Source organism: Chanodichthys erythropterus, chromosome 23, assembly GCF_024489055.1.
Source record: "Chanodichthys erythropterus isolate Z2021 chromosome 23, ASM2448905v1, whole genome shotgun sequence".
NCBI lineage: Eukaryota > Metazoa > Chordata > Actinopteri > Cypriniformes > Xenocyprididae > Chanodichthys > Chanodichthys erythropterus.
Window position 1 is genome coordinate 29,929,730 of NC_090243.1, and position 14,647 is coordinate 29,944,376.

Genomic DNA, 14,647 nt, shown 5'->3' on the forward strand with positions numbered 1-14,647 from the left:
TATATATATATATATATATATATATATATATATATATATATATATATATATATATATATATATTTTTTTTTTTTATTTTTTTTTTTTTTTTATATTTAATATTTAATATTTAAATAAATTGGTAAAATATTTCCAACTATGGTACCGAATGGCTATGGTACCAAAATTCCAAGGTACTAAGAATTTTACTGGTATTGGTACCAATTACTGGAATTTTTCGGGTCTTTATCTAGGATTGTTGGAAGGGGATAATGGGCACAAAAATCAGCTCAATTATCTTGTATGTGTGGGTGCCTTAACGTACAAATCACTATGATAAGAAGAGGCATTTGAGTTATATATAGAAACCAGAATATAATAGAGACTCTTTTGGGTTCTTTTGACATGGGCCAGAAATCATCTAACAACCATCTAGAAATTTTATAGCAAGCACCCAGAGCACACTCTGAAGAGTATTATTGCCCTTCAGCAGAGTAATACAAGCTGCCAAATGAAGGCGTGTGTTACACATGCGGGCAGCATTTCCTTAACACTACAATAAATCTGTGTGCGTGAAAGTTTCAGGTTACACACCCCCCGTTGCAGCACTCTCTGGAATGCACCATTTAGGAACGGTTACGAGAAATTTCTGCTGCTCAATTTCCTGCAGGAAAAGCTCTTTACCAAATCTGTCACTGAAAGGCCAATCAATTTGCAACAGCTGTTCTAGGGAACATCCCTACAGAGATGTCAGCTGTAAGGGGTCATCAATATGTCTTTTGCTCTGGTTGTAAATTGGCTGTGATTGGTGCCTTAATTACTAAAGACAATTTAGCACGTTGGAATTACTTTAATTTGTGAATTAGTTTCCTATTTAGGCATACAGAACTTGACTGCAATGAAATTCAAAATATAGCAGGCCTTGAATGCCTTTTTGCTTTTATATAACCACAGTGCCCTCCACTAATATTGGCACCCTTGGTAAATATGAGCAAAGGTGGCTGTGAAAATAAAACTATATTGTTTATCCTTTTAATCTTTCATTAAAAAATTCACAAATTATGAAATATATATATATATATATTATTAAATATATATATATATATATATATTTTTTTTTTTTTTTTTTTTTTTCCTTCTTTTTTCTCCAATGCATGTTAGCCACAACTAGTGGCACCCCTAGAAATACTTATGAGTGAAATATCTTAGATTCCCATTCATATTTAGGTTTGTTAGCAGTAGCACACCAGGGTGACTAGGGGGGATTGAAATTGTCCAGCCATGACTTCCTGTTCCATAGGTGTACAAATATGAGAAAACACAAAGGCCAAATCCCCTTAATAATTCATCACAATGAGTAAAACCAAAGAATATATTTCTGATGTGCAGCAAAAGATTGTTGAGCTTCACAAAATAGAAATTGGCTGTAAGAAAACAGCTAAAGCTTTCCACTATCAGGGCAATAATTTAGAAGTTCCAATCAACTAAAGATGTTACAAATCTGCCTGGAAGAGAACATGTGTCTATATCGTCCTAATGCGCGGTGAGGAGGAGAGTTTGAGTGGCCTACAAGGATCACAGCTGGAGAACTGCCTTTTAACTAGTTGCTTATTAGAATGCATATAAAGCTGGAATGCCGTATTGACCAATCAGCAACTGAGAGCCTGATTTATACAGTTACTGTTAATACATCTCTATACAGGCAACATTACAGACAAGTTCATCATGAGCAGGCAGGACTCATACTAAAGGGTTTCTATGGCAAGGAGATATGTTAAAGTGAATGAGTGTGTGTGCAGCAAAAATTATGAATATGTGCAGCAAATGAAAGCCAGAGTGGGTTTTCCTGTTGTCATGTGGTGTATCAGACGTGATTCGGATACCAATGAAAGGAAATCTGACAAACACTGCAGCAGAACAGAGAGAGAGAGAGAGAGAAAGAGACGGTGCTGTTCTGACCAAACTAAATCAAAAAGATCATTCAGAAACTACACTATAAACATTTTTTGGCTTCCATCTCACTATCTATTGTTATGCAAATTTTGATGGAAATGTTTGATATGCACAAATACTATAATGAACTATTACTGAACCCAACAAACATTTTATGGTAACAAACTATTGTTAAATACACCACACTAGAATGTAAAAATCCTGCAGAAGGTGGTTCAAGACCTGGTTGTGACACAATATTAGTGTAGACACTGAAAAACTCAAATCTGGACAGACCTTGCCAAGGGCTCCAACATTGCCATTATTACCATATATTTACATCCACCTCTCATATGCATAAACATTCACTTTGCTACGTAAATGTCTGTATAGGGGGTATGCGTTGACATCACTTTCATGCCCCCTTGGCAAAACATCCTGCAACATGACTGACTTTAGTGGGGGAAACTGAATAATAGTAAAAGAAATTATTATCCGCTTAAATTAAAGGCAGTTTAGTTTGACAGTGATCCTCACAACTCACCAAACAACCAATGGTCCATGGACATTGACGTGGACAGGAATCGGGTTTCCTGACATTTATATGTACCAGATTTCGTCACCTGGGAAATACTTAAAGTAAAGCCTGTGAACGCATTATCTGCTAGACAACATTATAAATATAATATAAGTAGATCTTAATCTGGATGATGACTTATGTCATTGTTATACAACATCATATCGCCTAGCCCTAAAATTTGTTAAATCACCAAGGCATTTTAGACATGACATCATGAATTTCTGTGAAACTGCTTGGAAACGATGTGTATTGTGAACAGTGTTGGAGGTAACTCATTACTTGAGTAACATAATCAGATTACTTTTTCAAGTAACTAGTAAATTAATGCATTACTTTTTCAATTTACATCAAAATAAAAAGTTACTTTTTCAAATAAAGTAACAAGTTACTTTTTTACATTTATTGACAGAGCTCTCCTGTCCTCATGTTGAGAGAAATAAAGTGCAGAGGTGTTATTGTAGTTCTAGACTAAATGTGAACATGCATTTAATCATCTCACTAGCACAAAAACATTCAGTATAGGGTTGGGCGATGTCCCCTAAATTGGCAGTTGACGATGTTTACAGTAAAACATCGTGATGGACGATGATATCGTCGGGGTGGGGGTGTATTTAAATTTTTCGTTATTATATAATTATTATTCATTATTTTACTTCATTACTTTATTTATCCCTTTTGCGCGTACGATCACACCGGTGTGATTAGAACATTCAGTGCAGTGCATCACGTGGTCAATTGCCAAATTCAAATGTGCCATCTCTAAACCAGAGATGGGTGCGCGCAGCACTTTTTATATATCACAAATATGCAGTGTTTTCAACCACATAATGTTTATTTTAGGTTTCGGATGTTTAAATACATATAAGATGTTGTGAATCCAACAGAACCTGCGGCACAAACTAACATGGCGACGCCCATAAAGTGTATACCTCAACTAACGCAATCATTATAAAGTTGTTTAAACAGCAAAACACATCCACTTTCACATATTTGATAATCGGAATATCAGATATTTCATGTTATAGTTAACAAATTAGTGAATATTTTGAATAAAAAAGGAAAACTGAAATAAAAGCAGATCATCAGTCATACAGCGTTGCGGTGTGTGACATGACAAGCAATGACGCGTCACCATGGAAACAATAAAGTGATACGTACTAAATAACGGTCGCCTTGAAAAACTCACGCTGGGGGGTCAGCCAGAACATTTTAAACTTACGTGCGAAAGGGTTATTTTATTTCCCAACTAATGACTCATCCGGGCTTTCCAATAGGTTGCACGTGAGGGGAGCGGGGCGGGGGCATGGCATCACGATGGTGTCTCTCCATCGTGATGTCGGTCAACCCTAATTCAGTATTCCTCAAAATGATTAAAAACAGTGAAATGCAATGTCAGAATTTTATGCAAACCTGTAATAACTATATTAAATTACACAAATATACTTTATGTATTTAATCTCACTTTATTGTCTTTGCTGCTGACCTAGAACGATCCAATTCAACCATACTAAGAAGCAAAAACTACTTTAGATTACATTTAGAAATAAGAGTGTTAAACTTCCTTCTCCTGTATCCTATTCTTCTGTGTTCCAGAATGGAAGCACATCTGAAAGGTTTGTTTGAGCTGCGCCCTCTACTGTACAGGTGTAAATATGCATTTCCTTCAACTTTAGGCTCATTCATTTAACTTTTGGTGTGAATGGGCCTTAACATTTGCCAAGAAATATAACTTTTTTGTTGTTAATAAAAAACAAACAAGCAAGCCCAGCCCAGGTGAGAAAAAGTATCGCAAAAGTAATGTAACACATTACTTTTCATAAAAAGTAACTAAGTAACGCAATTAGTTACTTTTTTAGGGAGTAATGCAATATTGTAATGCACTACTTACTTAAAAGTATCTTTCCCCAACACTGATGCTATACAAATAAATTCGAAATGACTTGGTCGTACTTCATTGATGAGTTGTCAATACAATATATAACCTAGGGTATGATTTTACCCCCAAAATCAACATATCTGACACATAATTGTAACTGCAAATCCACGTTTCACAAGCCTGGATTAGTTGTTTATACGAATTGCAGTGATCCATTTTCTTCTCTTTTCTTTAGCATTTGGCAGTCTGTAAAAAGAAAGGTGTTGAATCTGTTTGTATAGTATTTGCAAAGCTCTATACTATTATAGATGTGTTTTGTGTGTTTTTCGCAGAATTTAAACTCCAACAATGCCACTCAGTCTTTTTGCCACTCAGTGGGTGTAAACGCAGTGACTCCGCCTACTGTGACATCATGTGCATACCTACTATACTGGAGCCCTACTCCTGTAAACCTCTGATTTACTTCACGGCTACTGATCTTTACTTTGCTGTTTTTCTGCTGAAAAAAAGACCTGTGCACATTTGTAACTCCACAAACAGTCATAGCACTCCTCTGCAGTAACCAAACACCAGCCCACAGCTGATCAACCACCACAGAGCCCGCTGCACTGCCAGCTGGGAGTTTTCCTGCCCTGGGCGCGAGCATTAAAGATTTCCAGCAATTCACATGGTGCAAGGTCAGATGCAGGCCACTGAAGATAACACCTCACTCTCATGACAGACACAGCAGATACAGACCTGAAGTTCTGAGAATCTCCTCCCTATTATTATGAAGCATGAACCTGGTTTCTCCAAAATCATTAACATGGCTATTTTTGCAGGGATTATCTTTTGTTGGCTTACTTGGCTATGTTCTTGTGATGTCTCACACATATAAGCTTTGAATGAATCAATGACTAACTCCTGCAGTCCAAGACACAGTCATGGTCAATGTCTCAGAGAAAAGCCTAAAATAAACAAGCGTAGTGAATGTGGATCACAGACTGGATAAACTCACCTCTGCTGCTATTGTCTTCATCCTGAAAGAGAGAGAAGATGAAAGAGTGTTAAGACTCAGATGTTTCAAAAAACGCTCATAGAATCAAGAGCTTTGTGGAACTGAAATCATGTTCCATTTGAAGTTTAATCCTAGAGCCACCTAAATACCTAAATTAAAATACACATTAAAACTACAAATACTGTTCTAAAGTTTAGGGTCAGTGAGACAGAAAAAAATAATCTCTGTTTGTGTCATGTTTTGTTGTTATATATCTGCCAGTCACAGGGATTAGTGTAAATCACATGCTTGCTAACAGTAACTAATCTGTTAGGAAGCATTATCTGAAAACAGTTGATGGTACAAAAGCATTATCTAGACGCTTCATTACTGATGGTTGGTGATAGTGGGAGAACAGAGCTTTAATCTCTTTATGGACGAATGGTCACTCATCCATAAAGATATAGTCACTCAGATATAGCACGAAATAAACATGAATGAACAACCAGTGCAATATAAATAAAGCATAGGCAATGTCACATAACGCTGAATTTACCTCAGGAAAGACATTCAGTGACCATAAACTCACTAGTTAGCTAGAAAAAGAAAAAGAAAAAAACTCTAGGGAGGAGCATTTTCTAAAAATTAAAAACTACATTACATATGTTTTAGTTAACCTGTTGTTTTCATTATTTGATGTATGTTTGAATAAATCTGTCATGAAAATAGTACAGTCCCTTTTTAAATATTTATATTTCAACAACAAACTGGAGTAGGAACTGTTAGATAATTAACAAGATGATATAAAAATGCCTTGTGTGCAATTTAAATGTTTATATACAACTCAGTTTATGTTGATTATTAAATAAATGTAGCTGATTATCATATAACCTTTTTATTAGGTTTCGTTTTTTTTGGCTAAATGAAAACTTTAATTTTGGTTTCAATGTGTCAGTGAAAAAATTAATTTCGGAGCATCACTACTACAAACAATATTCCATAATGTGGCAAAGAGTTTATAACAGGCTTGACAGTAGCTGATGAGGACCTCCAAGGAACCCACAAAAACTTGACACTCTTGAGACTGGTCAGCTTTAAAGGGTTAGTTCACCCCAAAATTTTGTCATTAATAACTCACCCTGGAACAACATGAAGGTGAGTAAATATTGACAGAATTTTCATTTTTGGGTGAACTAACCCTTTAACACTGCAGTGGAATATGCTGAAATACACAATTTATTTCTACAACCCACAGTTAAGTACATTCACAGCACTGAGAAACACGCAAAGCAGCACTACAAGCTGTTGTGAGGCCCTGTAGATGTTTCCCCTCCCTGGCTGAGATGCAAATGTCATAAAGAATCCTATTATTGTATGAGGAAGAGCACTAAAGGTAAGCATTTACTCTTAAGCACATATCTGCTGGAGAGGGAGAAAAGAGTCTCTGAAGCTGAATTATGTTTATGAAGCAAACTGACAAAACCAAACCATTCAATGATCTGGATCACTCTTATGTTGTGAGCTGACCTTGAGAGAAGACTGCACGGCTGATTCGGGCGGGTACACAATAAAGTGACGGAGCGTGAAGCCAAAGCCATGAGAGGTGCGGCGTAGGTGCAATGTTTTAGGCCCTGGCCATGAGAAGGGCTCCTCTTCAGCAGCCGGAGACAAAGCTGATGCCTCGCTGCGCTCACAACCATCCTTCTGTTTGGCCTGAGAAAGAGAAAAAAATATAATAATTAGTCATTCAGATACTTTCATTCAATCACAGTATATGTATTACAGAAACAATCCACATAGAGGAAACTAAGGTTATGTTTTTGGCTCAAGGGCCCTACATTCATCCTATAGCTCTACAATCAGCCATTGCAGTTACCATATCAGATATTCAACCACCCAGCTACACAACCTATTCAAGTTAAATTTCTGTATAAACACAAACATTAATGTCTTGACATTAAGCAAACAAGCAAACAAACAAACAAATCTACTGAACACGTCAAGTGCTATGCAAGGAAAAAGAGCACACAAGCATATGACACCCTTATATTATATTACATGATTTTATATTATATTTTTTTATATTTACAGTTTGTTCTCAAATCTGATTGGCTGAGAGCCTTTTCCAACTGTGTGATGTTCCCCCAGTATCAGTGCTGGAACGTTTCACATTTTGTATTACTCGGCCTGTGGTGACTGTCATGGCGGGAAAGCAAATCCACCATTTTTCTTGCCCCAAATACTGTTGTCGTGTAACAGAATTTAGTTTTAAGAGTTTTTTAATGCAAGAATGTAGTTATTTAGACTTCAAATAGTAAGTGATTCGTATATAAACAGCACCTATTTTACAATTTATGTAGAGGCTTCCAGAGATGTGAGCTCCAGGCTGTCAGCGGCCATTCAGCATTCGCCGTGAACAGCTTTAATTGTGGCCAGTCCTTCAGGAATTTGCTGCTGGCTCTTATGTAGATAATGGTTAAATATGAGATATAATTCATTTTGGGTATATCTTTAGTATTTAGTCTTATTAATCTATTACTTGTTCCAGAGCAAATCGATGGGTTAAGGACTATGTTAACTTTCATAACTTTATATTTAGGCTATATTTAACTTAAATCCTGTACTAGAGCGCTGCTTTTGTACATATGATGGAATTGTTTGCTTGTGTATATTTTTAAAGGTGCCCTAGATTCAAAAATTGAATTTACCTCTGCAAAGTTAAATAACAAGAGCTCAGTACATGGAAATGACATACAGTGAGTCTCAAACTCCATTGTTTCCTCCTTCTTATGTAAATCTCATTTGTTTCTCTGAAAAACAAATATCAGCATAACACCGACTGTTACGTAACAGTCGGGGTGTACGCCCCCAATATTTGCATATGCCAGCTCATGTTCAAGGCATTAGACAAGGGCAGGTAGTATTAACGTCTGGATCTGTGCACAGCTGAATCATCAGACTAGGTAAGCAAGCAAGAACAATAGCGAAAAATGGCAGATGGAGCAATAATAACTCACATGATCCATGATATTATGATATTTTTAGTGATGTTTGTAAATTGTCTTTCTAAATGTTTCGTTAGCATGTTGCTAATGTACTGTTAAATGTGGTTAAAATTACCATCGTTTATTACTGGATTCATGGAGACAAGACTCGTTATTTTCTTTTTTTAAACACTTGCAGTCTGTATAATTCATAAACACAACTTCATTCTTTATAAATCTCTCCAACAGTGTGTAATGTTGCACAGTGCAACAGTGTGCATGGAGCACAATCAAACTCATTCAGAATCAAATGTAAGAATCCAAATAAATACGCGATTAGACATGCTGCATGACGAACACTTTGTAAAGATCCATTTTGAGGGTTATATTAGCTGTGTGAACTTTTTTATGTTGTTTAAGGCAAGCGCGAGCTCCGTGGGCGGGGAGCATGAGAATTCAGGGTGTGCGGCCCCTTTAATTGGCACATTTATAATGATGCCCCAAAATAGGCAGTTAAAAAAATTAATAAATAAAATAAAAATCTATGGGGCATTTTGAGCTGAAACTTCACAGACACATTCAGGGGACACCTTAGACTTATATAACATCTTTTAAAAACATGTTCTTCGGCACCTTTAATTGTCTTTTATAATGGCTATTGTTGTGCATTTAAATATTATTGTTCAATAAATATTATTTTATATACATAATTATGCCATATTTGGTATTGAGAAAGGGTCAGTCAGTGATCATGATATGGACTTCAATGAAAGTTAAATTATTACGGCATTAGATGGTAGCAAAGACTGTCTTTATGAGCAAGTCAGTATAGAAAAGACTTACTGAAAGGGACTAAGGTTGTAAACAAGGAAGTTGTTTTAGCACTGTCATAGGAAATCCCCTTAGCTGTTAAAAGAACAAAGGCCTCAGCAGACATACAAACTGATTTTTTAAAATGGATATAATATTATGGACATTAAACTGAAGAATGAATGCTATATCAGATTCAGGTAATACACTCGCTCAGGCAATCTCGGCGGAAGGAAGTAGTTTTGCACACAAAAAAAGGTTTTTAAAGACACTCCGTTGTTTCTTATTAATTACTCGCTTGTGCCGTCGAACTGTTGTATAAATACAATATCACACTCGGCCTGAGGCCGAATCACAGCCGTGATATACAGCCATATCGTACAGCTACTCTGTGATATTGCTTATTATATTATATTATATTATATTATATTATATTATATTATATTATATTATATTATATTATATTATATTATATTATATTATATTATATTATATTATATTATATTATATTATTTTTTAAATCTACCTTCATTATATAGTTAGGGTTAGTCTTGTCTGAATGTATGCCAGTAATTTTTATTTAATTTATTATTTTGTGAGTGTATTTAAGATGTTACAAAAATATGATACTGAAATTTTAGCCTGTAAGATGAAAGTCACAAAAAACATCCTAAGGAAAACAAAGTTGAGTAATTTGACATTTGAGTACAAAGCTTACAGTGACCCTTGTGACAATGTCTCCATGTGACAACTAGCCCCCGTCTCACCTATGATCATAATTTATAAATAGTTCTGTGATTTATTTTGCCACATGTGCAGTATAATACTGTTGTCAATTCAAGAAAGGTTTAAAAGAGTTTGATCTCTGAGGGTCTTTTTTTTTTATGTGTTTGACCCAAAACTGACATGGTAATCAGTGAGAGTGAAAAATTCTTTGAAGAAGCTAATCCTTACACAAAGAACTCTCTGTCCCAATGCAGAAGCAAAACATTTGCCTTTTTAACCTGGTACATCAGCACTCACAACACAGACTCTTGGTGTTCTAAATGATTTTCAAAAGCACAGAATTGTATTATGATCAGGATATGCAGATAAACTGTTACTTATGAGCAATCCATGAGACCAGGACATAAGCTACCATTGAAGAAGTTCATCAAAGTTCATTGAAGCTGAGGTGGAACTAGCGTCAACACACAGTTGAAAAGTACTGATAAAAACTTTCAAATAAAGAAAGTTAAATGCTAATTAGTTTACCGCATCATTAGCTTAGCAACATGCTAACATCAGACTCAGTAGGAATCAACAGTAAGTGTGTTTTACATTAGGCATGCTGTTACACAATTAAAATATTGCCTTTGAAAGCAGCTGTCTATTTAGGGCTGGTTCACACAGAACATGTTTTTGACTGTTAAAAAAGTGAGACACATGCAGTGTAGCCAAATCCACAGTTTTCCCGCCGAATTGGGCTACTTTCACACACTGTTGCCGCGGGTTGTTTTTTAGTGCGCGGGTTGAAGCAAGACCTGATTTTTTACCCCCTGGAAATGAGATTAGGCTGGATTTGGCTGTGATTGTGTGGGTTTTGAATAGCAATTGGGCTGGTTTTGTTATGCAAACCTTGGACACAGGTTAGTGCAAAAAAAAAAAAAAAAAAAAAAATAGAAGCATTTTTGAGATGCATTTTTAAAAGCTGAAATTCTTGAGCACCTTTTTTTTAGAATGTCATGAGAGACGTTACAAAAGACGCGAGGGCAGCGGTTAAAGACAACCGTTTGGCGCATGTTTGCTCAGAAAATCAATGGAAAAGTATCACAGTGGAAAGGAAAAACGTGTAAATGTGTTCTGTGTGAACAGCCCCACCTTAGACAGTAGAAGCAAGACAGCTCACTAGGCTTTGGAACAGAGCTGCTCTGTATCCATACGGTATCTGAAAACAATGGGTTTCTCTTAAGGGCAGAAGGTATTGAAACAGAGTATCCTGTGAGTGTTTGTAAAGCATCGCTGACATGATTTTACACATCTCAAATATCTGCCATGACAATGACGGTCACACAGAAAATGCTCTGACTCAACCGAGACGTTTCTTTCCATATGACCACTTGACCAACACATATGTACATGCCCTGCACATCACGACACAGTCAGTGTTTCTTGACACCCGTATCTCTAATGTTTCTTCTGGCGGGGTGAGGAGCTAAGTCACATTGTAGCGTCTGGGCCAGTGACATCAGTCCGTCCTCTGTATCCTCAGAGGAAATTTGTGACATTTACATTATGAAATAATGGCAGCAGAATCCCATTCCGCCACAGGGTGTGTGTTTGTGGTAGGCTCTGACAACACCACATTGACTCTGGGTCACTCTGCCTGCCAAACAGACCAGACTGTGGTCTAGCCCTGCAGGAGATGGATGTATTATAAGGGAATGGATGTATTTTAGCTTGTGGCTGGGCTCAGGTACAGACAGCTGTGGATGTCTCTAGAGTCTGGGCAGGGCTTTTACACAATTGAGCCTGAACATGACATCACCAGATTGAATTAAATTACTTACATTTTGTGTTGGACACAGTCCACTACAAACTCTTACAAAAAACAGGAGTGAAGTTTGGAAAGGCATATTAGCATTACTACTAGTCCCATACTATTTGTGTGTAGTGTGAAGTCTGCATTCTGTGAATAGGATGCCAAAATTGTTATGACTTTTAACATTTCCTTCTAATCAAATATTTGGCCACACTGCCAAACAGTGAGACATTTTTACAGATAACTTGATTAAAGTTGCAAAATGACCACATTATAAGTACACTAGACAACTTTCTATGTATCAGTTATAACTATATATTATAGTTTACAATTATATTAAATAATTCCATTTCAATTCAATTTCAACTTTAAATTTAGTACGTTAAAATATATTTACTTTAAATTCAATATTGAATAACATACTCGTACTAAAATTATAATCATATTTTACATGTGCTTTAGTATGTTTGTCAACACATCAGTATTTCTTTGAATAATGACTTTTAATATTTTACCATTTCTTTAAAGCATGATCTAAAACTTAATTTGACATTAGTACAAAGTACATTTTTAAAAAGTGTGCTAAATATATTCATAAAAGTACTCTTTTTTTAAATAGTCTTATATAGTTCAAGATTTTAACTACACTACCAGACAACATTTAAACAATTAAAGGCCAGTTGACACTGACAGATACAGACCAATGCTGACAGTCACCAGATAACAGCACCTCACTTCTCAAACATTCTAATTCCAATTCAGCATGTTCAATTGGCGAAAATAAGATCTGACAGACGCCGACATGGGTAACACGCTGTTCCGACAAAACTGTCTGTTGCCGTCTGTTGGTGTAGTGTGAGTTGGCCTTAAGTGTACTTCTTTTTCACAAAAAGTAGAAAGGCGGGAAATCTATTTTTGAGCTCAATTTCGGAACTTTCTGCCATCATTTTGTATATTATGCCTGCTTTACCTGCTACCTTGACTCATACACGTGGTTTTCCAACAACACCCACTATAATACCGCAACTTTCCTCTGCCTTTCATTTTTCATTTCCCTACCATTAGCCAGTCATAGTCGTTGTGGCGGGCACACAAACCTGTTTCCAATGCTAAATTTAACCTTTTAAATTATACATCTGGAAAAAGCTCTCATCTGAATGGCGGAATATCCAGGAGACGTGAATGAGTGCCCTGTGTGAGAGTCCTTCACACCAGAAACAGCATCATACAAACCAGCCAATCCATGAATAACACACATAATCCCAATGGTCACATTCAAAAACTAATCAAACAACCACATTTCACTACCAAGTGCATTAGCAAGTTACAGTACTTTGGGTCTTTATGAAGGAGGGGTGTGTGTTTAATGGGTTTCAGAAACTGTCTGTACAGTACTTGGTTTGAAATCACATTCATGTGTTCTATTGCCAGAAAAGTTGACATAAGAAAAAGCTGCTCATTCAGCAAAGATATTTCTCAGCCCACCCAATCTACTGCATCTTATTTGTTTGTCTAGAAAGAAATTGAGACTATTGGCAAAGTCATTTTTTTTGAGATGACACCAAAATCTAATCCCACAATGAATGAACCCAAAATTTTCTCATCAAATTCTTCAAAGACCAAATGATTTGATACCATCCACATTCACTGTACGGCTATATTCCCCTACTGTCAACAACTGTCAACAACTGTCTCTATTTTCATTTCTCTTATGGAATGTAAAGAGAAACATCTTAAACAAATCTAATTGTTAAAGGCTTAGTTCACTTTAGAATTCAAATTTCCTGATAATTTACTCACCCCTATGTCATCCAAGATGTTTATGTCTTTCTTTCTTTGGTCCAAATTGCAGTTTAAATGCTGCTTTAAATGGCTGTAAACAATCCCAGTTGAGGAATAAGGGTCTTGTCTAGCGAACGATCGGCCATTTTTTAAAAACATGCAAAGACTGTCAAACGGCCTTTACAAAAAAATGTATATATTTTCCGCCCTACCACGGTACTTCTGCCTACGTCACACGTGACCTCTCCAACATGATTAAGAAATGCGAGGCGCATTGCAGAGCTAGTGCAAGACGAGCATTTGTGGTTTTGCATTTGTGAAGCATTTATTTCTTTTTAGAAAATGGCTGATAGTTTCGCTAGACAAGACCCTTATTCCTCGACTGTGATTGTGTAGAGCCCTTTGAAGCTGCATTGAAACTGCAATTTGTAACTTTGTACCCTGGTAAAGTCCACTACATGGAGAAAAATCCTGGAATGTTTCCTCAAAAACCTTAATTTCTTTTTGACTGAAGAAAGACACATCTTGGATGACATGGGAGTGAGTAAATTATCAGGAAATTTGAATTCTAAAATGAAAAAATCCTTTAAATAATTAAAAAAAAAAAATCCATTTCATGAAACTTTCCACAGCTAAGATAGATTAACTTCTAAGCAATAACATTTTCTTGCTAAATGCTGTCATGACGAAATACACAAACATTCATGTGCGTCCTGTAGTTATGGCAAGCGTGAGTCACTCTTGAGCCACAGCGGAGCTCACTGTGAACACATAAACATCTCCCTTTCTGGAACAAGCACTTTTCCAAAGATAAAAACATTGAAACAACTCAACCACAACCCTGTTCTCCAGATGAAACCATCATCCACAGGGTTTGGCTTAAAAACGTGAGCAAGTACCCAATCAAAAGTCCGTTCAATCTCAAGGTTCCTCTTTTGGGACCGTTGCTTACATAGGAACAATAACTGAAACGTGAAACCAGGGCACGTACACACACAGTCGTCTTGCTGTGAAAAATATGTTACATGTTGGCTCAATGTAGGAGACCTAACCAACCACCCTGGATGTGAATGACGCACAAAAGCATTCCAGAGAGCCATCTCCTCGCCCCCCTCAGCCCCGAGTAACTCAATACACCGCTGGGAGCCTCTGCCCTCCATCCCGCTGCACCACCAGACTGTCACTATGAACCCATCTTCTCCCGTCT

At 36.5% G+C, this 14,647-nt stretch overlaps 1 protein-coding gene across 2 annotated transcripts in view; it reads right to left on the reverse strand.

Moving 5' to 3' along the window:
• LOC137013633 (rho GTPase-activating protein 21-like) overlaps positions 1-14,647 on the reverse strand; it is a 130,444-nt gene that overhangs the window by 58,737 nt on the left and 57,060 nt on the right. For both annotated transcript variants that reach the window (XM_067377576.1, XM_067377575.1), the window contains exons 3-4: positions 6,871-7,056; positions 5,365-5,386 (exon numbers count right to left, since the gene is read on the reverse strand). In XM_067377576.1, the coding sequence (XP_067233677.1) occupies positions 5,365-5,386; positions 6,871-7,056 (208 nt within the window). The remainder of the gene's footprint in view (positions 1-5,364; positions 5,387-6,870; positions 7,057-14,647) is intronic.